Below are 27,930 nucleotides of genomic sequence, written 5' to 3'. Positions count from 1 at the left end.
ACAGTCTTGGGTCCACTACTATTTTTAATTTACATAAATGATTTACCAAATTGCATTACTTCAGGAACAAAAGTCAGATTATTTGCAGACGATTGCATAATATACAGAACAATAAAAACAACACAAGACACAGATATTTTACAAAGAGAATTAGATGAATTACAGAAATGGGAATCAAATTGGAGCATGTCTTTCCACCCAGAAAAATGTCAGTTGTTAAGAGTAACAAAAAAAACTAAAACAAATTAATTCCACTTATCTTATTCATGGCAAACCAGTAACACAGACTAAAAACGCAAAATACCTAGGTGTTATAATAAATGAAAAACTGTCATGGAATCCACATATTGATGAAACTATAAAAAAATCCAACAAAGCATTAGGGTTTATTAAAAGAAATTTCTATAAATCAAATAAGAACATAAAACTAAAATGTTATTTAACCTTGGTTAGGCCATTAATAGAATATGCATCCTCCGTTTGGGACCCCTCAACTCAAGAAAACATTAAGAAACTGGAACAGACACAAAATAGAGCAGTGAGATTCATAACAAACGAATATTCACATTTGACTAGAGTAACACCTTTAGTAAAATCACTAAATTTAGAAAGCCTTCAGGACAGAAGACTTAAAAGTAAAGTAGCAATTATACATAAAACACTGAACCATAATCTTCAAATACAAAAACAAAATTTAATAAAATACTCTGAAAGACACAAAGATAAAGGCACATTCCTCGTCCCATATGCTAGGACAAATTTGTACAAATACTCCTTCTTCCCTAGTGCTATTAGAACATGGAATGGGTTGCCTGAGCTAGCCGAAATTTTCAATAGTAATTATGAAATTTTTAGAAAAGATAGGGCTGATAATCATGGAGGAGTTCTATTAGCAATAAAAAACACACTTATAGCAGAAGAAATTACCTTACCTAACTCAAAAAATATAGAATCAACTAATTAATACCACCTCAACATCCCTAATAATAGGCAGCATTTACAGACCACCAAATTCTAGTTTAGAATACATGCAGGAACTATGTAATCAGATTACTACACTTAAAGAGACAAATAAAAATGCAGTTTTTTGGATTATGGGTGATTTCAACATACCTGATATAAATTGGAAAACACTAACCATAGATAAACACCAAAACCTTAAGGACATAAATGAGCTTTTCATAGAAACTTTACATAACCTAAGTTTAGATCAAATCATTAAAAAGCCAACTAGATTAAACAACACATTAGATCTCTTCTTAACCAACAGACCTGGATTAGTAGTTGATTATGATATTATCCCTGGTCTATCAGACCATGAGATCATAAAAATACACAGTCAGATAAAAGCAGTAACCAATACAAAACCCAAAAGAAAAATCTTACTCTGGAATAAATGTAACCTAACACACTACACCAAGCTGCATTAAACTTTCAATAAACATTCTTATTAGAAAAAGACATTAACCAACCAGTCGATGACCTCTGAAATTTCATTAAAATCCATCTTAAAAGCATTATAGAAAATCATATACCAACTAAATACACATCAAACAAAATAAATAAATGCTGGTTTAATAATAGACTAAAGAAGCTTTGTAAACAGAAGGAAAACCTATATAGAAAATTTAAAGAAACTAAGGCAGAAAGAGTTTACAAAAAGTATATAAAAATTAAACACTTAACCCAAAAAGTAAGCAGACAGCTGCAGAGTGAATACATAAACAATTTAATATCTAAAGATAAAAACAAAAACCTATGGTCATACATTAAGTCTAAGAAAATGGAAACAACAGGCATAGCACCATTAAAAGATGAACATAACATAATACATAATGATAATGAAACTAAAGCAAACATCCTAAACAAATACTTTGCATCAGCATTCTCAACCCCAGGAGACAAAGACATATTACTTAATTTGAACCAAGTAGACAACATAGAAGATTTAGTAGTACAAGAAAATGGAATTCAAAAACTATTAGCCAACACCAAACCAAATAAAACGTCTGGACCTGATGGTATTCCAACTAGATTACTCAAAGAACTAAGCAATGAGCTAGCCCCAGTGTTCAAAATACTCTTTCAGGCATCGCTTAACCAGGGCAGAGTACCAAAGGACTGGAAAGAAGCTAATGTCACCCCCCTATTTAAAAAAGGAGAAAAATCTGACCCAGGAAACTGCAGACCAGTATCACTTACCAGCATCACATGTAAAATCCTAGAATACATAATATGTAGCAACATCATAAACCACTTAGACAAACATAATGTCCTCACCCCATACCAACATGGCTTTAGGAAATATAGATCATGTGAAACACAACTAATAGGACTAATTGATGATTTTTCAAAAGGTTTAGATAATAGTGAACAAATAGATGCTATCTTACTAGATTTTTCCAAGGCTTTTGACAAAGTTCACCACCATAGTTTGCTTAAAAAATTAAAATATTTCGGCATTAATGATCCACTGCATCAGTGGATTAAAGATTTTCTGATAGGGAGAGAACAAACTGTAATAATAAATGGCTCTAAATCAACACCGATAACAGTAAACTCAGGTGTACCTCAAGGAACAGTCTTGGGTCCACTACTATTTTTAATTTACATAAATGATTTACCAAATTGCATTACTTCAGGAACAAAAGTCAGATTATTTGCAGACGATTGCATAATATACAGAACAATAAAAACAACACAAGACACAGATATTTTACAAAGAGAATTAGATGAATTACAGAAATGGGAATCAAATTGGAGCATGTCTTTCCACCCAGAAAAATGTCAGTTGTTAAGAGTAACAAAAAAAACTAAAACAAATTAATTCCACTTATCTTATTCATGGCAAACCAGTAACACAGACTAAAAACGCAAAATACCTAGGTGTTATAATAAATGAAAAACTGTCATGGAATCCACATATTGATGAAACTATAAAAAAATCCAACAAAGCATTAGGGTTTATTAAAAGAAATTTCTATAAATCAAATAAGAACATAAAACTAAAATGTTATTTAACCTTGGTTAGGCCATTAATAGAATATGCATCCTCCGTTTGGGACCCCTCAACTCAAGAAAACATTAAGAAACTGGAACAGACACAAAATAGAGCAGTGAGATTCATAACAAACGAATATTCACATTTGACTAGAGTAACACCTTTAGTAAAATCACTAAATTTAGAAAGCCTTCAGGACAGAAGACTTAAAAGTAAAGTAGCAATTATACATAAAACACTGAACCATAATCTTCAAATACAAAAACAAAATTTAATAAAATACTCTGAAAGACACAAAGATAAAGGCACATTCCTCGTCCCATATGCTAGGACAAATTTGTACAAATACTCCTTCTTCCCTAGTGCTATTAGAGCATGGAATGGGTTGCCTGAGCTAGCCAGGAAAACCAGTGACTTGGCAGAATTTAAGTCATTGGTTAATATGCATGACTAAATGCATGACGCGTAGGACGTAATCATCTTCTTTTTTGAAGTAATGTCTGTATTATATAAGATAAGATAATGCTATGTTTATAAATGAAAAATCGCATGGCTGCATTATGATGAATGTACGTGTTAGTTCAATATATTTTATATTACTAGGTAACTATAAATAACCGCATAAATAGACGTAAGTTTCATTTTTTTTTCTGTTAGATAAAGTCATATGGCAAATTTTTGTTTATATCCTAATTCTAAAAAGGAATAATAATAGAATTATACAGTAAAAATAATCACAAAGTTTTTCTTTTAAATAGTTTTGAAAGTCTAACTGATGATTACAAAGAGAGTTTGTGTTTTTGCAGATGTACACAAGCAGGGCCGGTCCTACAGGTTGCGGGGCCCTATGCGAAACGGATTTCGCTGTGCCTAATTTAAGTTTTGATAAGGATAATAAGTGAAAATTAAGTTTTTGCATTAGAACATAAATTCGTCTTTGCATTTTATTCATTTCCAACAAAAGACAGGTAAACATCAGATCTGCCTTTTAGATTTACTATCGACTCGCAAAATATCGCTTTTTTTTTATATATAAGAGGTTGAGATAGATTTAGATGATTAGATCTATATCTGTATGCTAGTGGCTATCTAAGTAAATAAGTATTAGAAGTTCTTGTTTTGATTTAAATTCGGCTTATTATTACATTTTTATTAAATGAAAGCTGGCGTTTTCCATATTGAATGACACATCGAAAGAACAATTTTGTCTGTTTTAAGATTTGCATCAGTTTTCAGAAGATTATAATACTTTCAGGTGATTTTCATGACATTTTCTTATATTTTATAATTTCAGGAGAATTCCAGGAACCCTTTAATAATAATTTAAAATGGTTTAATTTAATAATTTACACCTACAATTCGCATCGTGCAGGGCCTATGAAAGTGTGGGGCCTACTGCGGCCGCATAGGTGGCAGCGGCCTAAGACCGGCCCTGTACACAAGCTAAACTATGAGTCAGTCGATCTCTTCTAATTGTTTAGAAAGGAGTGTAAAAATGTAGGCTTCGATATTTTTAGCCTGAATTTAAGAAGTTACAAACTTCAAACAACTAATATATTGCCTCTTCCATAAAACTTTGTACTTAAAAAATAAATTTATCCAATGCTCGAAATCCTGCTTGTATACTTAGGCCCTATTTAAATCGATCCGGTATCAATGTATTAAGTAGCAATAACCCTGCAAAAAAAAAATTAAATGAAAGAAGGTTGAGATATACATATATTTTTGTGACGGTATGCACCGGTACGGGGTACCGGCACCATTTTTCAATGTCAGGAAAAATGATTACTTTTCTTGTAATTCAACGTTAATTGTTAATTTATTATTAGTTGAAAGTTAGGCAATCTATCACTGAGTACCGGAGCCTCTTTTTTATTTTTACAGAAAAAAGCACTTTATATACTTTCAGCCGACATGCCGTATTATTAAAAACACCTCTATGTGAACTTCTCAATCATCTGAGTCTTAGACAGTCATTATTTTAGACTAGATTTAAGTAGAGTCTAGACCTAGATTTAGTAGGCCTATTATTATAAAAAAAAAAAAAAATAGTCATTATAGACATCATTCGCAATTTTATTATAAGGTCTAGGCATTGAAAAGTAAATCTATTAATAAACTATAATAGATCTAAGTCTAAGTACTAACTTATTAAATAAGTCATTATAAGTAGAAGTATTATAATGAATATTGTATAGATCTAGATTGACTAGATTATAGATAGATCTATAGATAGATCTCTAGTTTAGTAGATTAAGTATAGAGTATAGCAAACGTATTACAGTATTATTAGATTTAGATCTATGTCTTATGTCTATATCCAGACATGCCTACCCCCAAGACCCAGAATGTGGAACACTCAGGTTGAAAATGTGGAATTTTGGGCCCCAATGTGGAACATATGCGCGTTTATGTTAGTCAGCCATACTGTAAGCAATATAAATAAAATTTCAATTATATTACTTTAATAACAATACTAGTTTGCTTCTTATAAATTAGATGTAAATAGTATAATATAATTAAAAGTAAGAAAACCTTTAATTCATAATTATGTCCTTTGTTTGAAATCAATAGTTCTAACTCCTATATGATGAATTCTGAAAAACAAAATCTATATTCTAATGACCTAGACTCAAATGTTACTATTTTTATTTGTTACTACTAGATCTAAATGTAATGACTAGATCTAGATTATTCTATATCCTTTTCTAGGGCTCTACTCTAGTCACTCTAGAAGTTGTCTCTAGTTCTAGATCTAAAATAATTTAAGAGTCTGTCTACTAGTAACTAGTAGTACTAGTCTAGGACTAGACCTACATCTAATAAGTCATCTAAGAACACAGATTATAATAAGTATATTAATAGATTTTTTCTAGATCTAAATATTTATGTCTAGATCTATGGACTTATTGAGAACTAAATTTATTACATATGATAATGATACATAGAAATCTAGAGATCTATCACCTTCTAAGTCTATTTCTCTAGATACTAAGATCTAGATTTAGTATCATCTAGACCTAGTTATCTAGTGCTAGATCTAGATTACTAGATACTAATTTAGACTATGTAGATCTAGTATCTATGTAATATTAATAAGTAGACTAGATAATATAGAATATAGCCTTATTTAGGCCTTAGCCTTACTCAGCCTTACTCACTGACTTACTGTGTCTAAGTTAATTAATTACATTTAGGTCTAGATCTAGATCTTTAATAACGTATTTGAAAAAAAATCCTTTTCTTAGATAAGATTACTAATATTTAAATATTATAATTAGAATCTAGAATCTTTATTTATTTTATAATATTACTTAGACTTAGAAACCTAAGACGGCTAAGAAACCAGACGAGTTAGTCACGTTAGCGTTAGAATAGCCGCATAGCGCCTTTGTCGGGAAAAGGGATTTGAATGGAAAATTTGGCTTATTAGCACTTTCTAGATTCTAAGAATAGATCAAGTATCTAGACCTAGAGTAGACTACTAGATCTAGATCTATGTCTAGATCTAGCTCAACCATATCTTCGTAAATTTAGGACACACCGGGTCCGGGAGGAGATGAAATGTAAACAATAAACACAGACCTAGATATATTTTATTTTGCATTCAGTATTTTCATTTCGCATTATTAATAAATAATGAAAAATCGGCGTTTTTTTTTTTTTTTTTGTTGTGTCGGAATTCAGACTTGGCGGAACAAAAAATCGGGAATGCGGAACAGCGGAACATGTGAGCTTTTTTGATGCTTTTGCGGGACGGTTCCGCATAATGCGGGACTGTAGGCATGTCTGCTATATCTAATAATTAAAAAACTTTAGTCTTTATTAATTAATATCTAGACTTTTTTCTAATAAAAACTGACTATAGGCATAGCATAGGGTAGACTCGGAAATCTAGTCTCAAGATAGAATCTATACTATTACTATCTAGATCTATTCGATTTTTATATATAGATCTAGACTAGAATTAGATTATAGATCTAAATATACTAATGGAGAGATGATATGAGGTGTTAGCTAATAGCGTTGCTCAAGAAACAAACCTGGGTTTTTCTAAACTCTAATACTTGGTATGTAATAGTAAAACAGCACCTACCTAAATAAATCGTAACTAGCAATCAAAAACCTATATTTATTGTTTGTGGTTGTATTTTATATAGCCTTCGTAACTTCTTCTATAGAGAAATGACTTTTGTAATTTCTTTTACTGAAAATTGGGCTATTCGCGTCTGACACATAAATAATTTTTATGTTCAGCAAAAAAACCCTATTGACATTTGCTTATTAAATAATGGCTCTTTGAAAGGGTTGGGGGGGGGGGGGGGGGGGGTAATTAGTCCTATTATAGTTTTTTTTTCGAGCAGAATTTCTTTTTCAACTAGATCTATGTAGTTTCCCAAGGCTTTTATGAACGAAATGACTTTTACGGACTTTTCACAGCTGTGTGCTAATTATCTTCACTGAATCTACTGTAGATCTAGACTCTAATGCTAAGTCACTAAAATTCGCTGACTTTTCACAGCTGTGTGCAAAATATATTCACTAGATTCTAGTGATGTAGCGTAAATTTAGTATCTAACGTATTTCTAGAGTAATCTAGACATAAGATTATCAAGATCACTAAATGGACTAAATTTAACGGAGTTTTCAGGTTAGGTGCAAATGATCTTCACTAGATCTAACTCTAGATACTATTACTAGGTAGATCTAGATGATTTATGAACTTTCCATGCGAAGTTACTCTTACTGTTACAAGAAGATTTTAGGTGAGGGAAGGCCCGGAGGGGTGTAGCCTACACATTAGACTGGTAATTGCTCTAATTATAGACAATAGTCACTACACAATAAAGCGTCTTCAGCAGTAAAAATGAAAATGAAAGGAATCAACCATTTCTACGCTGCCTTTACAAAAATAATGCCAGGTGAAATGCTTGCTTGAGCACAAGGTCGTGCTTCACAAGTGGGTGAAAGGCAGTGTAAACGCGTCACTTAATGCAGGGTAGTCTTAAAGTATTGTCGACTACACACGTACAGTACACTAGGCCTACATGTGGTCATGTATGTCTAGCTGACCAGGTTGTTAAAATCAGTTGGACACAGTCTATTTACCTTATGGTCAGAGAGGGTGTGGATTAAGATTTTTTTTTCTAGAGTTGGTTACCCTAATGCTTTTAGATCTATATAGGCCTAGCTGTTGATTTAGACTTAATAGATCTCAATAATAAGTCTTAAGACTATAAAAGGGTGTACTTGATGTTCCTGCAGTTAAAAAAATATTGTTTGCCGCAAATGAATTGATTAAAACCACTAAATATTGACTTAACTCACTTATCAGATTCCCACTAGAAACACCTCCACGTGGCTCACAAAAAAATTCAGAACAACCTCATTCATATTACTGCATATAAGCTTTTGACAAAAAATGTGTAACATTTTATAATACTGCTACTTTCAAGTGCAAATATTTACTCCCATAACTTCTACCAGGATCTTACTTTACCCTCTTCAAATGCAGACTGTCTAAATAGTTGTTAAATGCATCATTTTTTTTGATAATCAAAGTTATTGATATCACAGGACCAGAAAACAGAGAGTGCGTTTTAACCCTGACCACATGTTGAAAAGTTTTACAAATTTTAATTAAACTTTTAAGTTAGTAACTAAAAAAATTAATTAAACTATGATTTTAACTAAACTTTTTTTTTCTAATTAAACAATGGCCTTAACTAATTTTTTTTTAGTTAAACTAAAAGTTTCTAACTTTTTAGTTAACTTTTTCCCATCACTATATATATATAAATATAAGATGCTGACTGACTGGGTCAGTTATTGATAACAATGATTTGTGAAAATATCATTCAAATGAGCTGTTTGTAGTGAACACATTGTGTATCAAATTTAGTAATTGTGACAATAAAAAGTAAGTTGTAGTTGCTTTATGTTGCATAAGGAGGAGTTTTAGCTTTGGTTGCATAGTGAGTGTTAAAATTTTCATGATCAAATATTGGAAAAATGATGCTCCAGTGTAGTATCAAATAAAAAAAATTTAACTCATCCAAAAATTAAGTGAAAGTCAAAATCTGAAACAAATATGTAAGGGCTGCAGAAAAGAATCTCAGTTGTCACTTTGGGATTGCATTTCTTTGAAACTGATGACCAATGTTGGATAGTTTAATTATTTAATACATTTTAAATTGCTAGTAATATAAAATGTGGTTACTTGAAACAATCTTACCGTAGCAATATCTGTGCCAGCTCTTTCCCCAAACACTTTGGTAAGAGCCTGATTTCTAGCTTTTCTATAATACTAAAAAAAAATAAAAAAATGATGGTCTATTTTAACTATCAAAAATAAAATTATATGTATCAAAATATGCTAAAATACTTTTTTATAACGTTGGGATTAAAGGACTCACTAATAAATATCCTAAAGGCTAATAACAACTATGTTGAATGTTACTTACAACACCCAGGTTTCTCCAATCTAACATCTCACTTAATCTTTCAGTTCTATTTCTTTGTATAATCCTTTGTCTTCTTGAAAGGCAAGCAAAGTCAAACATATACTGTTGATACAAATTATAAAGCCTTTAATACATCATCTAATAATTTCTTAAGGCATAAACAGTAACATCCTATGAGATAGAATAAAGTAGAAAGGTAAACAACAGCAGTTTCAATATTGCATGAATAAGAAACAATCAAGTGTGTGTGTGTATGTGTACAACAGCAGTTACAATACTGTATGAATAAGAAACAAACAATTAAGTGTGTGTGTATATACAGCAGTTTCAATATTGCATGAATAAGAAACAAACAATTAAGTGTGTGTGTGTATATACAGCAGTTACAATATTGCATGAATAAGAAACAATTAAGTGTGTGTGTATATACAGCAGTTTCAATATTGCATGAATAAGAAACAATCAAGTGTGTGTGTGTATGTGTACAACAGCAGTTACAATACTGCATAAATAAGAAAAAAAGAATTAAGTGTGTTTAGGGTAACTAAAAAATTGGTTGTTGTGTTGGCCACATTGCACTCTTGTTAACTGTTGGCCTAGAAACAGATGACCTTTACATCATCTGCCCTATGGATCACAAGGTCTGACAGGGGTACTTTACTTACTTACAATATATACATACGTATCATTATCTAAGTTGAAACTATGCATCAAACCAACTAGGCAGCCCCAAGAAAGCAAATGTTGGTAAGCTCACACTCCCAGACATCATGAAAGAGCTCATCAACAAACTAGACAGGGAAATTAAAGCCCTGCACATGAACAAGAATGTGATGAGCAGCTGGAATAAAGTGAAGGACTCTCTGGCTAGCAGTGTCCCTAGTCAGCCAAAACAGAAGCACCATGAAAACAATGTGCTAATTGAACGGCTGTTAAAACACAAGAAACACTGCTACGAGGCCTATCTGTGCAATCCAGCTTGCCCCCAAACTTAACACTTTCTCTCCTAATTGACAATGCCAACATTGATTTGACCCACATTAAACTAAATTGATTTTGGATTTATAAACTTTAATTTGTGTCATGTAAAATGAGCATGCTTTCTCCTATAATTCAATACCAGCTATAACATTTTCTGATAACAAAAAAAAAGTTATTGAGTTTAATCATAACAGGATAGTGAAATACAAATGAGCAAAATGAATAATACTATCGAAACGAGGAAAATAATTACGGAGAGAAAGAGTTAAAGAAGGCAACACTTATGCCACAGAATCAGAGTTTAGCAAAAGGGCAGAGGAAATCCAGGCTTATGCAAACACAAAAAGCGCAAAAATGTTTTTGAATTCAATAAAAGCTTTGCATAGTCCACAACCCAATGTGTTACAATAGATACTTGAATATAAACAAACTTGAAATAAGAACGCTTTAAGATGATAACAAACAACTTTAATCAGCTATCTTGGCTACCCGAGTAGTGTCCCCTGTGCATGGGCACAACTCTTCCTACTAGATCTATATACAGTATCCCTAAAAGGGGGGTAATATACAATATTAAGAGTTACTGAAAGGGGTGCAACAATCCATCAGTGCTGATGGAAACTTCTTACATTAACAAGAAGGAAATACTAGTTCGCTGGGCTAAACACTTCAACACCGTCCTCAACTGCCCACCAAGCATCGGTAACGAAACCATTGCTCGCCTGGATTAAGTCCCAATCAACAATTCATATGCTGATCCTCCCTAGCTCAATGAAGTAGTAACTGCAATATGTAATCTCTCAATAAGTAAGGCACCAGGACTAGACTCCATCCCTCCTAAAATATATGCACTAAATTAACAGAGACCTATCAGATAATGTGTGAACAAAAACTACCCCAAGAGTTCAAAGATGCCTCCATTATTCATCTCTACAAGAAAAAGGGAAATAGATATGTGATAACCATCGTAGCCTCCCCTATCCATTGCTGCTAAAATTCTAGCTAGGGTGCTGCTAAATAAACTACATCACTGCCTAGAAGCTGGCTTACTTCCGGAGACTCAATGCAGCCTTTAGGCAGGGTAGAGGGACAGTTGACAGTTGCCAACTGTTGGAAAAATGTAAAGAGCAAATTTCAAAACTTTATACTGCATACATAGATTTGACCAAAGCATTAGATGACATCAGTATTGAAGGTCTTTGGCAAATCATAACCAAATTTGGCTGCCCAGATCAATTCATAATTTTGCGCCAATTTCATGATGACATGCAAGCAAGAGTCTAAGACAACTGAGACTACTCTAAATCCTTTCCTGTCTCAAATGGCATGAAGCAGGGCTGTGTGCTGGCTCCAACACTATTCAGATTAATGTTCACTACCAAGCTGAAAGATGCCTTGGAGTTGACAAAATATCACACTGATGCAAAACTATTCAATGTTCTAAGACTTAAGATGAAGAACAAAGTAAAATATGACATCATCAGAGATGTGCTATTCACGTGTGACTATGCCCTAAAATCCTCAAATGAAGAGAACTTTGAACTTGACCCTCTTCTCAAATGCTGCAAAAATTTTGGCTTCACTATCAAAGTAAAAAAGACAGAAGTGTTGCACCAACCTCTTCCAAATAAATAAGCCACAAATGCTAAAATGTTTATTGCCAACCTAGATGACGAGGTAGACTTTCGTGCTACATGTGCCAGTGCTGCTTTTGGCAGACTTGAAGATTTAGTATGGCAATGGAGAGGACTCAGTTTATCTACAAAACTGAAAATCTTCCCTTCACTCTATATGCATCAGAGTCCACCATATCAAAAAGCTACACTCCTTCCACCTAAGCTAAGAACAATTCATGAATTCATGAAATGGTTTGACCACAAAACAGATGTTGAAATCCTACAGTTGTGACATATGAACAGTATCCATGACACAGTAAAAAGGTCCCAATTTGGATGGGTGGGACATGTAGTCCAGAAAATTGCTTCCCCAAATATTCTTTATGGGGAGCTGTGTGCAAAAAAGAAAATTAACAAAGTGATAAAAAACAAATTTCTTAAGTTCGTAACAGAATGAATATTGGAATAACTTAATTTAACATAAGATTTAAGTATGTTGTGTTACCTGAGCCAATTCTCGTACAGACTCCTCTGGACTTTTGAATCGTCTGTCAACAATATAGATGCCATAGGATTTGGGATCTACTATGTGATCATTCATGAAACAACCAAATCCTGATAAATTTGTAGTAATACTTGGAATACCCATCACAGTACACTCAGCTGATAAAGAGTCAACATAAATATCTTAAGGCTTTTGGCAATAGTAAACAAACAATTTGACAAACATCAAAGTACATGCACAAGAATATCTATAATTTACAAGAAGAGTTCTAATAATGGAAAGAATGATTTAGAGTTAAATTGCAGCTTTATTTATTGAACAATGAACTTGTATGGACAGCTGGGGATAATTTAGGTAGCCAAACTACATAATGAGAGAAATGTTTTCTTTTTGTTTATCAAACATGTATTCAAAGATAGAACGAGCAATAGAAAAAAAGAATACTTTTTAAAAACAAAGCTTATCGAAGGGGAAAAAAAAGGATAATTACTACCATTTATCTGAAAAACGAGTCAAAAAGTAATATATTTATTTTGAAATGGTTATGAATGTTTATGTTGTTTTCTTGAATTTACTGTAAATATTACTTGCCTAAAAAAAAAGCACTTAATTACTCACACAGGTATAAAATCTATTGACTGACATATAGAATGAATTAGAAAACCGGAAGGTTAAGCCCAAGGCTCAAAATAAAAAAGAAAATAGAACACATAGAGACACCAAACACACACAAAATGTACCTGGTGTGTAGCCCCAAGGCTCATAGTAACTAGGGAAGACTCCTAAATGACAGCCCCGTACAAAATCTTCATAATCCAGAGCAAAGAGAGGATTGGTAGAATTTAAAAATTCTGGATGAAAAACAATCTAAGAAAAATTGAAAAGGTTAATTAATTAATGTCTAAAAGAAAAAGTAGAAAAAAAAAAAAAGCAACAACAAAAGAAAATACCAATACTCTTAATAATCTTTAATTGAAAAGTAACACATGTATGTTAATTTTAATGCATTTCAAATAGAAAAGTACTGAAAAATGTGTAAATAATTTGTAATTTTAAGGCCATTGAAGGTAATTTACAAATTTCAAAAGGGTATAACAACAGAAGTTAACATAAACAACATGACTAACACAACCAAAAATGAACAAAGATGACTTCAATAACTTGTTAGTGTTGCTTAAAGTGGACTTACTTTGACTCTATCATGGCGATTGTTGAATAAACTACATCTCCGTATCTGATTGAGAACTTGATCATTTGAATCTTCCACTACATTGTGTGTACATATTGGTGGAAGGCTATTTCTCTGACAAAAAAGAATCAATACACAAAATGAGTTGTTACACTTAGACATGTTGCTGTTGACAGTCAATCTAAACACTCAATGTCCACATGTATTAGACAAATTGTAAGAACAAGGAAAGAACTCAAAACAAATACACATTAATTTGACAGAGTATATGTATCTTCATGCACATGTCTGTAAATGTAGCCTTAATGTTCAGTGTGTACTTCTGAAAAGTTATATAGTTTTATATGTAATTAATCTCAAATTTGCAAAGTATTGGGAAACATTTTAATAATTATATTGAGAATAACCCACATACAAAACTATATATCATCACCAAATCTGTTTCTAGATAATATTTAGAACTAGTAGGGTATATGTTGAATATTTCTATAGGATTGCATTCTTCTATATTCACTAGAACGGTCTATTTAATTCCCAGAGATGCCTACATCCTAAAATGGAAATGTCTATTCCCTGAATTGGAAATGTGTATTTTGAGGGGCAAATGTGTACTTTCCTAAATGTAAAGAAATATACTCACGAAAGACTGAAACCATAAAATCATTAATGCAACTAACATACACAAAATGTAGCAATCTAGAAACTTAACAAAGCATACATAAAGTAATAGATTTTTCAGGAATATGTCAGAATATTGCAGTTCTTTGTCAGTAGCATCACCTGGCAATGATCATAATAGCATCAACAACAAATTCATTCAAAAGAACAGGAATTTTTGTTAGTAGTGAATTATGATTTAAAGCAGATGCATCTGTTTGCTTGGCTGGATCAGTAACCTCCAGTTCTATCAATGTAGTTTTGTTTATGGTCAATTTTTTTGTTTAGAATATATACTGACACTGGAAATATTTTATTACATTTTTAAATGATTCAGCTTTTCTTTCTTCTTTCAGACTATTCTTTGCAGAGTCAGCAATGAAAGCTTTGGTATTCTCCACAATCACTATTAACAAAAATTAAAAGATTTTTTTTCAGACATAATCTTAATTAGTCATTGAACTTGCTTTTCTAATAAAGCAGCAGGCCTATCAAATCTGCTGAATATAGATGTACTCCTCAGCTAGTATTAGGTAAAGCTATTTCTTTTTGGTTCTGATGTTTGAAGTTGAGCATTGAATCAAGAATTTTATGATTTGTTTCTGCATAAGATAAAGCTTTTCTTTTGCAAGCACACTTAGCCTTGAATGTCCCTGATTTTGGCTTTCATAGTCACTAGTGACTATAGCAGTAGCTTTAGATATGATGCTGGAATACATTCTGCAATTTTAGAATCAGGACACAATAGTTTTTTCCCTTTGTCATGGTTTTGACACTTTTAAGATGGAGATACAGCTCAGCCACCATTTCTGCCAATAAAACCTCTGCCATTGTCACTTTCCTATTAAAAAAAACTCTTTCCAGAATTTAAGTTAGTACAGCCCATCCAATCTTGCAAAAAAGATCTATAAATCACTTTATAAAATAGCAGAAACTGCTAGATCTACTTCTGATTAGTAAGACATTTAGATTATCTAGATCCTAGAACTACTAGATTTAACTAGTTGAAATCTACAATTAGAACTACTTTGATCTACATCTAAAATCTAGCTTAGTAGACATCTGGTCACATCTACATGGTACTAAATCTAGATTCAGATAAATTTGTGTAGCCTGACCTTGTAAAACACAATACTCAATACTAGACCTGGATCTATCTCTAGTTTCTATAAAAATCCAAGGAATAACAGCTAAAATTTCATAAATACACAATTAACTAGATCAGTTTGAAATCACAGGAATTGAAACTAATAAAATTGAAAGGAACTCTGCTTTATTTAGATAAAAAAGATCTAGATAATAATAATTTTATTTATAAAGCGCTGTTAACAAACAAAATGTAGGTTCAAGGCGCTGTAATAACATCTAGATATAAAAATACGCTTAAATATTCACCCATCGCCATGTGTATAAAAAAAAAACAAAAAAACCCCCACTACTATCATGGTAGATTTTAAATAAATAAAAGTAAAATTACCATTGATTACTTAAAATTAAAGGAGAACAACATACCTGTGCTGCATAAATACATCTCTTTAATTTAACTATATCTTCTTGTACAAGTATGTCATCTCCACTTGGTAAATTGCCCCTGATAAAAGAGCACAATAAATATATATGTGTGTGTGTGTGTATATATATTTATATAAATATATTGGGGGGGGGGGGAGGATAAGCTTGATATCTGTTAAGTTTTTTTTTATATAACTAATTATTCTTTTATTGCTTTTTTTTTTTTAATAACACATTAATTATGATAAACTGTGTTGAAAAAAAATAAACCAGTTTAAAAATAACAGAACACTAATTTTAATTACTTAACACAATGATTGATATCTTAACAGTAATGCTTTAGAGTTTGGCAAACTAAACTAAATGCAGACAATAAAAATGTACAACTCTAAATGGTCTTGATAGTGTACCTCAGGCAAATATCAAAAAGTCTTCTTCCTATTTGATTTTGAACACTGTTCACTGTGTCTTTAAGCTGTTTAGCTATGGCTTGACCTCTTAAAGATTCCACATTAAAATTATTGGTTCTTGCAGGGAAAATAAGGAAAGCCACAATGGTCACATCACTATTACAGGACTGCAAAGAATGAAGAAAACATAAATTATACCAAAGCATGAAAAATCACAGCATCAAAATATGTAATATGTGTTCTGTTTTCATAGAAGCTATAGATCCTATAAAATCTTTTGTTTAGCCTATGAACATTAAATTATTGAGTAAAATAAGGTTTTTATTTTCTCCATAAAAAAAATTTAATATGCTTCATTCAAACAAATTAATTAGCCGATAATATAGTTAAATGATGATATATCTCAGCCAAATAAGAAAGTCAACTGATACAAACACAAATTTCACTATTACTCTCCAGCAAAAATATTTCTAATTATGATTTGCAGAACAAAAAAATCAGTGTAAAAAAAATAAAAATAAATAATAAATAAATAAACTTCTTTCAACCCTTTCCCTAATATAGTTGCAAGGGTTTGCCACTAATGTTTACAAATATACTAGAGATGGGAAACGAACCGAACCCGAACGAGAACCTCACTTATGACCGAACCGAACCCGAACTTTGAAACTGCCTGGTACGAACCGAACCGAATGAACCCTCCTTTTCTTAACCGAACTCATTTTGCAATTTGTACATCCCTTTTTTTTATATTTTTGGTTTAATAAAAAAAAATTAATTAATATTTTATTTAAATCCTAATGATTCCATTATACTTTGAAAACTTGTGAAAAAAAGGGGGGGGGGTGTATTTTGAAAACTTTAAAAAGAAAAAAAAAGCGGCGCGCTGCGATTCCCATGGGTTTTTCTGTATGTGCCGACTCTCCCCTGGCCTTGAATTTTCGCGGGCTGTTTGTAATATTGGTTTTGAGTCGAATAGGAGCCCTCTAATTAGATCTAGATCTAGATCAAGACTCTAGTTCCTAGTAAGTAGAAAGTCACTTTTATTTGAGATGGCTGTTAGTTGAGAGTAGAATATTTTTTGCAGATTAGAGAGTGTAGATATAAATCTACAATAAGTTCATTTGTGTTCTAGTTTAAAATAAATTTTAATTATCTTCTATTAAGTGATTTATTTTTACAAAATTGTGGAGTATTCCATATTGGAATGTTATCAGTGGCGTAGCAAGGGTGGGGGGGAAATGTAAAATCTCCCCGGGCCCTCACTTGAGGTGGGCCCCAAATGAGTGTTTTTTACAATAAATATTCAATATTACGCAAAATGCAGGGGCCCCCAAATGAAAAATTCCTAGCTACGCCCCTGAATATTTTTACTATTATTCTGTTTTGCATTATTGATCATCAGTATTTTAAATGCAGCGTTTCTCAAACTTTGGGTCTTCCCCCGTGGGTGGGGATGGCGTGTACCTTGAATTGGGGGATGGGGAGAAGCAGCTTCCTGACAAAAAGGGGTGTCATAGAGTGTGTGTGTGTTTCCTGATGGCGGTAATAAGAGGTTAAGCGATTGATTGGTGTTTATGCATTGAGGATAATGAAATTAGCGTAATGCAAATGTGAAACGGCAGACAATCTTGAGACATGAAAGAGTAAAGACGTTGTTTTGTGGTGACCTAGATTTTGTTTAAATATCAATATATTTCATTAATATTACATCTCTATCTCAAGTTAAATATGTGAATATTATAATAACAGGCTATATTGAGTTGTTCACATAAGAAATTTATTTTAAAATTTATTAAGTTTAAATATTATTATAAGGCTTGTCTTTGAGTCCGAAGATTAGTGAGGAATGCAGTTTTTCCCATGGCTGCGCAGTCCCAGCTGTGAACTACATATTTTGGCACAGCCAGGACAAGCATAACCACTGTCCGCAGGTGGTCGATTTAGTTTTTCTTTTCGCGTCTGCGTTTGTCCTCGGCAGCAGATTTTCTTTTGGTCTCAAATGTGTATCCCGTGGCCTTCGGGAGTGAACTCCAACTGACTCGTTCTGAGGCCGCATGTAATCAGGTGCTCTCTTCTATGTCAGCTAAGCAAAGTTGACGCCTAAGCTGGTCTTTGTAGCGTTTCCGCTACAATTTTTTATTAGTTGATTTTTATTAGTTGTTTTTTTTCTGTTGCATTAAGAAAAATACTAAGTTATGACACTTATATTTGGGAATGCAATAGATATTTGCTTGATAGGGAAAAAGATAAACTTTCTTAAGCACATTACAAACCTTAAGATAATAGTTCAGTCATACTAATGCTTCTATAAACATATCAGCTCCTTTGTTAGAATAACTTTCCTAAGCACATTACAAACCTTAAGATAATAGTTCAGTCTTGCTAATGCTTCTATAAACATATCAGCTCCTTTGTTAGAATACTCGTAGCGACCTGCTGTAAATAAATACAGAGTTTTGTCTAAATCGAAGTCAAAGTGCCTGAAAGTAAAAAAAAACTTGTTAAAACAGCTTAATGGAATAAAGGATCAATATGTCAATATGAATTAAAGCTAGAAAGCTTTAGCTCAGTTTTACCCATAAAAATGTCCTCTGACAAAATCATTGATCTTCTCCTTGTTTATTGCATGTAGATTCTGGAATTCATGCAATGCACTAAACTTGACCACATTCAGTCCATTAGGAGTTATCACATCTGAAATTGAATACAACAGGTTTTACCACTTGGACTTCTCCACTTTAGTACTTCTTTTATTATAATTTAAACTTGAATACATAATCAACACAGAAAACAGAGAGAAAAAAAAACATACCAGGTTTTCTTTTCAGAAGATTTTCTGCCTCTACACCTGTGATTTCTGACACTGTTGTAAAGATATGTGCACAATGCACAGCAGCTCGCTCCATGCAGTAACGATGATAGATTTGACGATCTCCAGCTTCCTTGTCCAAATTAAACTGAAGAAAAAAAAAAAGGAGGGGGGGGGGGGGACATCTCATTTAGTATAGTCTTTGAAACTAAGCAATGAAATGGGAAAAAAAAATAATTAGGGCTTGATCCTAGAAAATTTTTTTAAATTAATGTATTTTAACCTACAAAGAAATATAATTTAAAAAAAAAAAGTAGAATATTTAACCTACAATGGTAGTCTAATGTGCTTTGTGAAGTCCTGTAAACAGCAAAAAAATATAACTTAACTCTTGAGTCAATTCTGTTAATGGCTTTGCCTAAATTCAATATAATAATATGGTTCAAAGGATATATTCTCAGTATACTAATTTTATGTAAGAACATCACAAAAAATGCTGTTCATTTCAGTGGTTTTGTACTCTCCACTTTATTTGATACAATGTAAAAAAAAAAAAAAAAAAAAAAAAAAAAAGGAGGGTTGGTGTGGGGAGAAGAATCAAGCAATGATGTGTAGGAGCATGCAGGGTGAGGAAGTGAGGGACACTTGGTTTTTATTTCTGACAGCCCAACATGTGGGTCACATGTGCAAAGGTGAAGGGGACAAAAACAGAATTAAAATGCAATGTGTGGTGTGTGTATGAAGCTAGTTTTCATTCCATTTCTACTATCATAATAACTACAGATAACCACAAGAATCAACTATCAAATGAAAAAAAAAAAAAGTTCAACAGCACTTTTGACTAAACATACCTTATCAAGATTGTTGTAAAAGTCTGCACTCCCAGCACAGAGATATCTTCCTAACAGAGTAGCATGGGTAGTGAATATTAGAGCAGCATTGATCTTCCTTGTGCGTGTATAAATAAGACCAGCTCCAGCAAGCCATTCATGGAAATGTGCAGTCACCATAGGATCAGACTGAGTATTTTTGATGAACTAAAAAGAAGCACAATAAACAATTCTCTGATCTGAATGTTGTTTTTTGTTTTAATTAACTATATCAAACTAATGCATTAGCTTCCATGTGAAAAGCTTATCAGTCACATCTGGAAACAACAAAGAACAAATGAGACCAACATCACAAAATGAGTTACATCCTCTGTCTTTCATGATTTTAACCAAACCGCAAAGACCTTCCTTCACAGTACCTAGAAGAAGAAGAGGCAGACAGAGAAAGCGATGGGAAGATAAGATCAAAGAATGGATAGGCCTGTCAGTGAATGAAATTCTATCCAAGGCAAAGGACAGAGAGGAACAAAGAAAGATAGTTGACAGATCTTGTGTGGTCCAATAGTCTAAGAGATAGGTGAAGTTCTTTTTAATTTTAAAGTAGTAATTAAACAAAATTTGAAAGTAGTAATTCAACAAAATAATGTTGAACATGATCACATTTGCTGATACTCATCATGAAATTTGATTCAGAACTCAGTTTTTTTTTTTTTTTTTTTTGTAATCATTAGTCTATGACCTGTATCAGTTTTTATTTCAAATGTCCTCTAGCCATCAAAACAATCATCAAAGAAATTAAATTTTGATCTGTTGGGTGGTCTCAGTGACCTCTGTTATTAAATTTTGTTGTTATGGTAATTAAACCATTCTAAAAATTCTATGTCTTGTTAGAGACACATTCCAAAGATGCTTCTACTATTCCACACAATACTGAGATTTCATATATAAATCTGTAGATGGAGATCTAATTCAAATAACTAAGTATAATACAAGTTACCACTGTCTCTGTATATGTATAGCTACCCTTTAATATGAATAGTAAACACTATTATTCTTACCTTCAAACTGTATATAACTATATATAATTACAAAACTTTGTGCCTCTTTAACCTAGAAATGTTTTAATCTTAAGAAATGAAGGAAATATAGCATATATAAGAGAGCTCAAATGGACTTTTTGGTTGTGGTATCACATCTAACCAAACAAAATAATACATTGGATTATAAAGAGACTGAAATACATTTTCTACTCATGAATTTCATGGTTCAAAAAGAAAAGGGGAAAGTTTTTTAAAAACTTTAACCATATTTTTACTTACATCACCTAAAAACCATGCTACCAGCGCTCCAAATATAACAGCATCGTTGGACTCCCTGTCGTGCCAGGGAACACCGATGTTAGCTGTCTCCCAAAGCTCATGCTTGAACTCATCTAGTTTCCATGCTGCTGAACCAATATCAAACAATACAACTTTGGGGTAGCCATCAATCAGCCAACGACCGAAATATACCTTGACAAAATATAACAATATTTTAATAAAAACGTGTTTTCTGCTTTTTAACCATATTATATGTAAATATTAGTAAGTGAAGAAAAAAAAACTACAGCAACAACTGCAATTTGTTTTCAATAAAAGTTTCATTTTATTGTCACATTTTTAAAATGAAGTGTATATCAAATCAAATATAGTACTTCATATTGAAAAGATCTTTATCAATTATAGAACTACTGCAAGCTACAAAAATGTGAAACTACAAAAAAATGTAAAACCTGGTGTATCTAATACTTCCAAGAACTGTAATATATGACTACCAGCGTGAGCTAGGTGTATGTATATTGCCAAGTACTATAACCAGAAAAAGAGCACACACAGGAGATGAATAAGTCATGTTAAGTATGACTGCCTATTTAAGTTAATATACAATGCTTGCATCAGACAATCAATGCATTATCAAGAAGTACTAACAAATTTTGTAAAATTTAACAGCTTTAAGACATTTATAAGTTACGCGCTCTTGGCAAGATGGCTGCTCCCTGTTTACTGTTATAAGAGATGAGTTAAATTTTTCGTTTTGTTGTATTAAAATCAAACCAAATTCATTAAAAAAGCTATTTAACTAATAAACTAATATCTTTAAATTATATATTTAACTTAATTCAGCATTTTTTCCACTAATTAATTCAAATTAACAACTCTTAGCTTAGGACTAGATCTAGTCTATATTTATTATTATTATAAATATTATAATTATTTTAGATCTAGTCAGTCTAGTACGGTGTTAGTGTTAGACTTAGACTTTAATTAAGGCTTTAGATCTACTAATCATCTACTAATACTACTAATAATAACTAATAGTAATATTCTATATAGTTAATTATACACGTAAATATATTGATCTAGAATTAGATCTAGACCTAGAATTCTAGATCTAGTCTAGGTCGTCTAGACTAGGTCCATATTTTGAATTTAATAAACCATTTCATTTGATTTAATTGTCATTGTAAATTAGCTTTCAATTTAGATTTAGTCATAAATTAGGCATTGTAAACCTTAAACTAGATTTAGACTAGACCCCTTTAAAAACTAAAATCAACAACAGTCATCATGAAATTGCTCTGGCTATTTATCCTAATAATTACTAAATACACACTAGCTGAACACAGAACCAGATCTACCTTAGTCAACACTAAACTTAAAAAGGAAACAACAGTCATAATCAATCATCACACTTTAGATCAAAGCAACTTAAAAAATAACCTAACTCTAACATACACATCCATAACACTAAAGAAGATTACCCATCACAAATGGAAGTTCTCAATCAGACACAGCAGAAATAAATACCTATCACTGTTAATATTAATAGCAGGGGATGTAGAGTCAAATCCAGGGCCTAGATCTAAAGATAGATGCAACATCTGCAAAAAAGTATGCACCATGAAACAGAAAGCCATTCAATGTGACACCTGCGATGAATGGTACCATGCATCATGTCTCCATATGAATACACCTGTGTATTATGCCTTAGGCAACAAAGATGCATCATGGCACTGTGTACCGTGTGGGTTACCTCAGTTTACATCAGGACTGTTTGATTCCTTTGATGCAGACACTTCTAACCCATACAACATCCTAAACACCATCCCAAACCAAACTCACCAACTACTAGCCAGATCCACTCCTGTTAAACCTAAATCTACTAAAATTAATACAACAGCCTCACTAAACAAACCTACTAAAGAAGTAACACCAAAATACCTTAAAACCTTAGTAATAAATTTTCAAAGCATTAGGAACAAAACAGCAGACTTAGAAATTTTATTAGAATGTGAGAAACCAGACATAATTGCAGGCACAGAAACTTGGCTACATCCTGAAATTTATAATGCAGAAATTTTCAATAGTAATTATGAAATTTTTAGAAAAGATAGGGCTGATAATCATGGAGGAGTTCTTTTAGCAATAAAAAACACTCTTATAGCAGAAGAAATTACCTTACCTAACTCAAAAAATATAGAATCAACATTTTGTAAAATTAATACCACCTCAACATCCCTAATAATAGGCAGCATTTACAGACCACCAAATTCTAGTTTAGAATACATGCAGGAACTATGTAATCAGATTACTACACTTAAAGAGACAAATAAAAATGCAGTTTTTTGGATTATGGGTGATTTCAACCTACCTGATATAAATTGGAAAACACTAACCATAGATAAACACCAAAACCTTAAGGACATAAATGAGCTTTTCATAGAAACTTTACACAACCTAAGTTTAGATCAAATCATTAAAAAGCCAACTAGATTAAACAACACATTAGATCTCTTCTTAACCAACAGACCTGGATTAGTAGTTGATTATGATATTATCCCTGGTCTATCAGACCATGAGATCATAAAAATACACAGTCAGATAAAAGCAGTAGCCAATACAAAACCCAAAAGAAAAATCTTACTCTGGAATAAATGTAACCTAACACAACTACACCAAGCTGCATTAAACTTTCAACAAACATTCTTATTAGAAAAAGACATTAACCAACCAGTCGATGACCTCTGGAATTTCATTAAAAACCATCTTAAAAGCATTATAGAAAATCATATACCAACTAAATACACATCAAACAAAATAAATAAATGCTGGTTTAATAATAGACTAAAGAAGCTTTGTAAACAGAAGGAAAACCTATATAGAAAATTTAAAGAAACTAATGCAGAAAGAGTTTACAAAAAGTATATAAAAATTAAACACTTAACCCAAAAAGTAAGCAGACAGCTGCAGAGTGAATACATAAACAATGTAATATCTAAAGATAACAACAAAAACCTATGGTCATACATTAAGTCTAAGAAAATGGAAACAACAGGCGTAGCGCCATTAAAAGATGAACATAACATAATGATAATGAAACTAAAGCAAACATTCTAAACAAATACTTTGCATCAGCATTCTCAGCCCCAGGAGACAAAGACATATTACTGAATTTGAACCAAGTAGACAACATAGAAGATATAGTAGTACAAGAAAATGGAATTCAAAAACTATTAGCCAACACCAAACCAAATAAAGCTTCTGGACCTGATGGTATTCCAGCTAGATTACTCAAAGAACTAAGTAATGAGCTAGCCCCAGTGTTCAAAATACTCTTTCAGGCTTCACTTAACCAGGGCAGAGTACCAAAGGACTGGAAAGAAGCTAATGTCACCCCCCTATTTAAAAAAGGAGAAAAATCTGACCCAGGAAACTACAGACCAGTATCACTTACCAGCATCACATGTAAAATCCTAGAACACATAATATGTAGCAACATCATAAACCACTTAGACAAACATAATGTCCTCACACCATACCAACATGGCTTTAGGAAATATAGATCATGTGAAACACAACTAATAGGACTAATTGATGATTTTTCAAAAGGTTTAGATAATAGTGAACAAATAGATGCTATCTTACTAGATTTTTCTAAGGCTTTTGACAAAGTTCACCACCATAGTTTGCTTAAAAAATTAAAATATTTCGGCATTAATGGTCCACTGCATCAGTGGATTAAAGACTTTCTGATAGGGAGAGAACAAACTGTAATAATAAATGGTTCTAAATCAACACCGATAACAGTAAACTCAGGTGTACCTCAAGGAACAGTCTTGGGTCCACTACTATTTTTAATTTACATAAATGATTTACCAAATTGCATTACTTCAGGAACAAAAGTCAGATTATTTGCAGACGATTGCATAATATATAGAACAATAAAAACAACACAAGACACAGATATTTTACAAAGAGAATTAGATGAATTACAGAAATGGGAATCAAATTGGAGCATGTCTTTCCACCCAGAAAAATGTCAGTTGTTAAGAGTAACAAAAAAACTAAAACAAATTAATTCCACTTATCTTATTCATGGCAAACCAGTAACACAGACTAAAAACGCAAAATACCTAGGTGTTATAATAAATGAAAAACTGTCATGGAATCCACATATTGATGAAACTACAAAAAAATCAAACAAAGCATTAGGATTTATTAAAAGAAATTTCTATAAATCAAATAAGAACATAAAACTAAAATGTTATTTAACCTTGGTTAGGCCAATAATAGAATATGCATCCTCTGTTTGGGACCCCTCAACTCAAGAAAACATTAAGAAACTAGAACAGACACAAAATAGAGCAGTGCGATTCATAACAAACGAATATTCACATTTGACTAGAGTAACACCTTTAGTAAAATCACTAAATTTAGAAAGCCTTCAGGACAGAAGGCTCAAAAGTAAAGTAGCAATAATACATAAAACACTGAACCATAATCTTCAAATACAAAAACAAAATTTAATAAAATACTCTGAAAGACACAAAGATAAAGGCACATTCCTCGTCCCATATGCTAGGACAAATTTGTACAAATACTCCTTCTTCCCTAGTGCTATTAGAGCATGGAATGGGTTGCCTGAGCTAGCCAGGAAAACCAGTGACTTGGCAGAATTTAAGTCATTGGTTAATATGCATGACTAAATGCATGACGCGTAGGACGTAATCATCTTCTTTTTTGAAGTAACGTCTGTATTATATAAGATAAGATAAGATTTAAGGCATACATTAGGAAAATCTTTTAAAATAATATTTTATAAATAATTCCAGGCAAATTATGGGATAAGGTAGGCTCAAAGTTCTTAGGTAAAGAGAAAATTGTATCAGACATATTCTTAATCTACACCCAAAAAAAATAATTAAAATACATTTAAACTAGGAACAATTAGCAAGAAATACAAAAAAAAATATTTGGATCATTAGTTCAAACAAATGAGGAATGTAATTCATAATGAGTCAAATAACTGTCCTTACTAAGCAACAAAAAGAATGTTAAATATTCACCTTGATGCCAGCTTTTCTCATGTTGCTAATAGTTTCACGAAATACATGATGATGGGGCTCTAACACTTCTACCTCTGTGCGTACACAGGCTTCATTGTAAGGCCCTATCAAGCAGCATTGTTCACCCCATTCCTCTACAGTCACTGGTGCCTTGGTTTTTATAACAGTGTAAATACCCCCAACTGCAAAAAAATAAATAGTACAATCATTTTTTGAAATGCATAATACTGTCAAATTTAACTTATAAAGTTAATGTTTCTTGGCATTATTATTTTTTAGTTGTTTTTTTTTTTTACTTTTGAGGGTTTCTATGGGATTTGATTCTTTATGGATACTTATATCAATCTTATTTTTTTGTTTAAATTATTTTTATATTTTGTCATACTAAAAAAGCTTCTCGCTATTTCTACATGAAAACCCAACTGTGACCTACATACTTTGCAAATTAAGCCATTTACTGTTGGTGCTTCAATTAGAGAGTGTATTTTATTGTCTTTCTATAATTCCAAAAAGTTTGTCTTTGCATTTGTTTTCCATATGCTTGGACTAATTTGTAGAAATACTCCTCCTTCCCTAGTGCTATTAGAGCATGGAATGGGTTTCCTGAATCACTCATGGGTTTAAGTAATTGATTAACATACATGACTACATTGACCAATCGACATATGTAGGACGTAATCATCTTTTTTGAAGTAATGTCTGTATTTTATAAGATAAGATAATCCAGTCTAAATCAAACTGCCAGTTTTTCTCCACAATGCATTAAAGATGCAATGCTTGTTATACCACAACTGTGTAATTTTGACATCCATAAAAAGAAAAAAGGAAAGCTACATTTTAGAAGTCCTAGCTGACTAGGAATGGAGCAGGAATTTTCTAAAAGCATGGGATCACAAGTAAAAGTTTAAGATAAGATTAGATTATTAATTATTATTATTATTACTTTATGGGAGACAAAAGGAGGGGTTTGGATAAATCATAATTTAAGGCAGCTTAACTCTAATAAGTTAAGCATGCTGAGTCTTTGGGCCCTAGATCTATTCTACTTCTAAACCTAGAAATAGTCCTAGATTAAATAGATCTAGATCTTGTCTATATAGAATATACTATAGATACGTCTATAGTAGATCCATACTAGTATAATATATATATATATATATATATATATATATATTGTATATTTATATAGAATAGATCTACTAGACATATTATATATATAACTATCTAAGATAAGATAATTTTTATTGATCAAATGAAATGGAAATTCAATTTGACTACAATTGACAACCTCAGCATAACTACTGTACAATACCAAAATAGATGCAAATACGAACAACATTCACACATGAAAACACATACACAATCATAACCGGCGCTTTATAAATTAGACTTCTATGTACTTCTCGATGACGGCAGATGATCATGTAACACTCTGACCGAAAGTGGATTTTTAAATCTTTCAGTTTTAGTTCTAATGGAAAGGAGACGACCACATCGTTCAGATCTTATGTAACAGTGGTTTAATGGGTGCAGGATATCTTTAAGAATCGTGAGTGTTTTGGAAAGGC

At 32.1% G+C, this 27,930-nt stretch overlaps 1 protein-coding gene across 1 annotated transcript in view; it reads right to left on the bottom strand.

The window, feature by feature from the left end:
- The window catches only part of LOC106073618 (glycogen [starch] synthase-like), a 44,901-nt gene that overhangs the window by 6,114 nt on the left and 10,857 nt on the right, over nucleotides 1–27,930 (bottom strand). Inside the window, exons 2-14 of the mRNA XM_056043711.1 lie at nucleotides 26,363–26,544; nucleotides 21,297–21,488; nucleotides 19,999–20,184; nucleotides 19,151–19,295; nucleotides 18,915–19,032; nucleotides 18,698–18,818; nucleotides 16,336–16,502; nucleotides 15,926–16,004; nucleotides 13,757–13,870; nucleotides 13,308–13,434; nucleotides 12,568–12,725; nucleotides 9,466–9,567; nucleotides 9,237–9,308 (exon numbers count right to left, since the gene is read on the bottom strand). Coding sequence (XP_055899686.1) covers nucleotides 9,237–9,308; nucleotides 9,466–9,567; nucleotides 12,568–12,725; nucleotides 13,308–13,434; nucleotides 13,757–13,870; nucleotides 15,926–16,004; nucleotides 16,336–16,502; nucleotides 18,698–18,818; nucleotides 18,915–19,032; nucleotides 19,151–19,295; nucleotides 19,999–20,184; nucleotides 21,297–21,488; nucleotides 26,363–26,544 — 1,763 coding nt within the window. The remainder of the gene's footprint in view (nucleotides 1–9,236; nucleotides 9,309–9,465; nucleotides 9,568–12,567; nucleotides 12,726–13,307; nucleotides 13,435–13,756; nucleotides 13,871–15,925; nucleotides 16,005–16,335; nucleotides 16,503–18,697; nucleotides 18,819–18,914; nucleotides 19,033–19,150; nucleotides 19,296–19,998; nucleotides 20,185–21,296; nucleotides 21,489–26,362; nucleotides 26,545–27,930) is intronic.

This window comes from Biomphalaria glabrata, chromosome 10 (genome assembly GCF_947242115.1).
Source record: "Biomphalaria glabrata chromosome 10, xgBioGlab47.1, whole genome shotgun sequence".
NCBI lineage: Eukaryota > Metazoa > Mollusca > Gastropoda > Planorbidae > Biomphalaria > Biomphalaria glabrata.
This window is presented reverse-complemented; position numbering and strand designations above follow the sequence as displayed.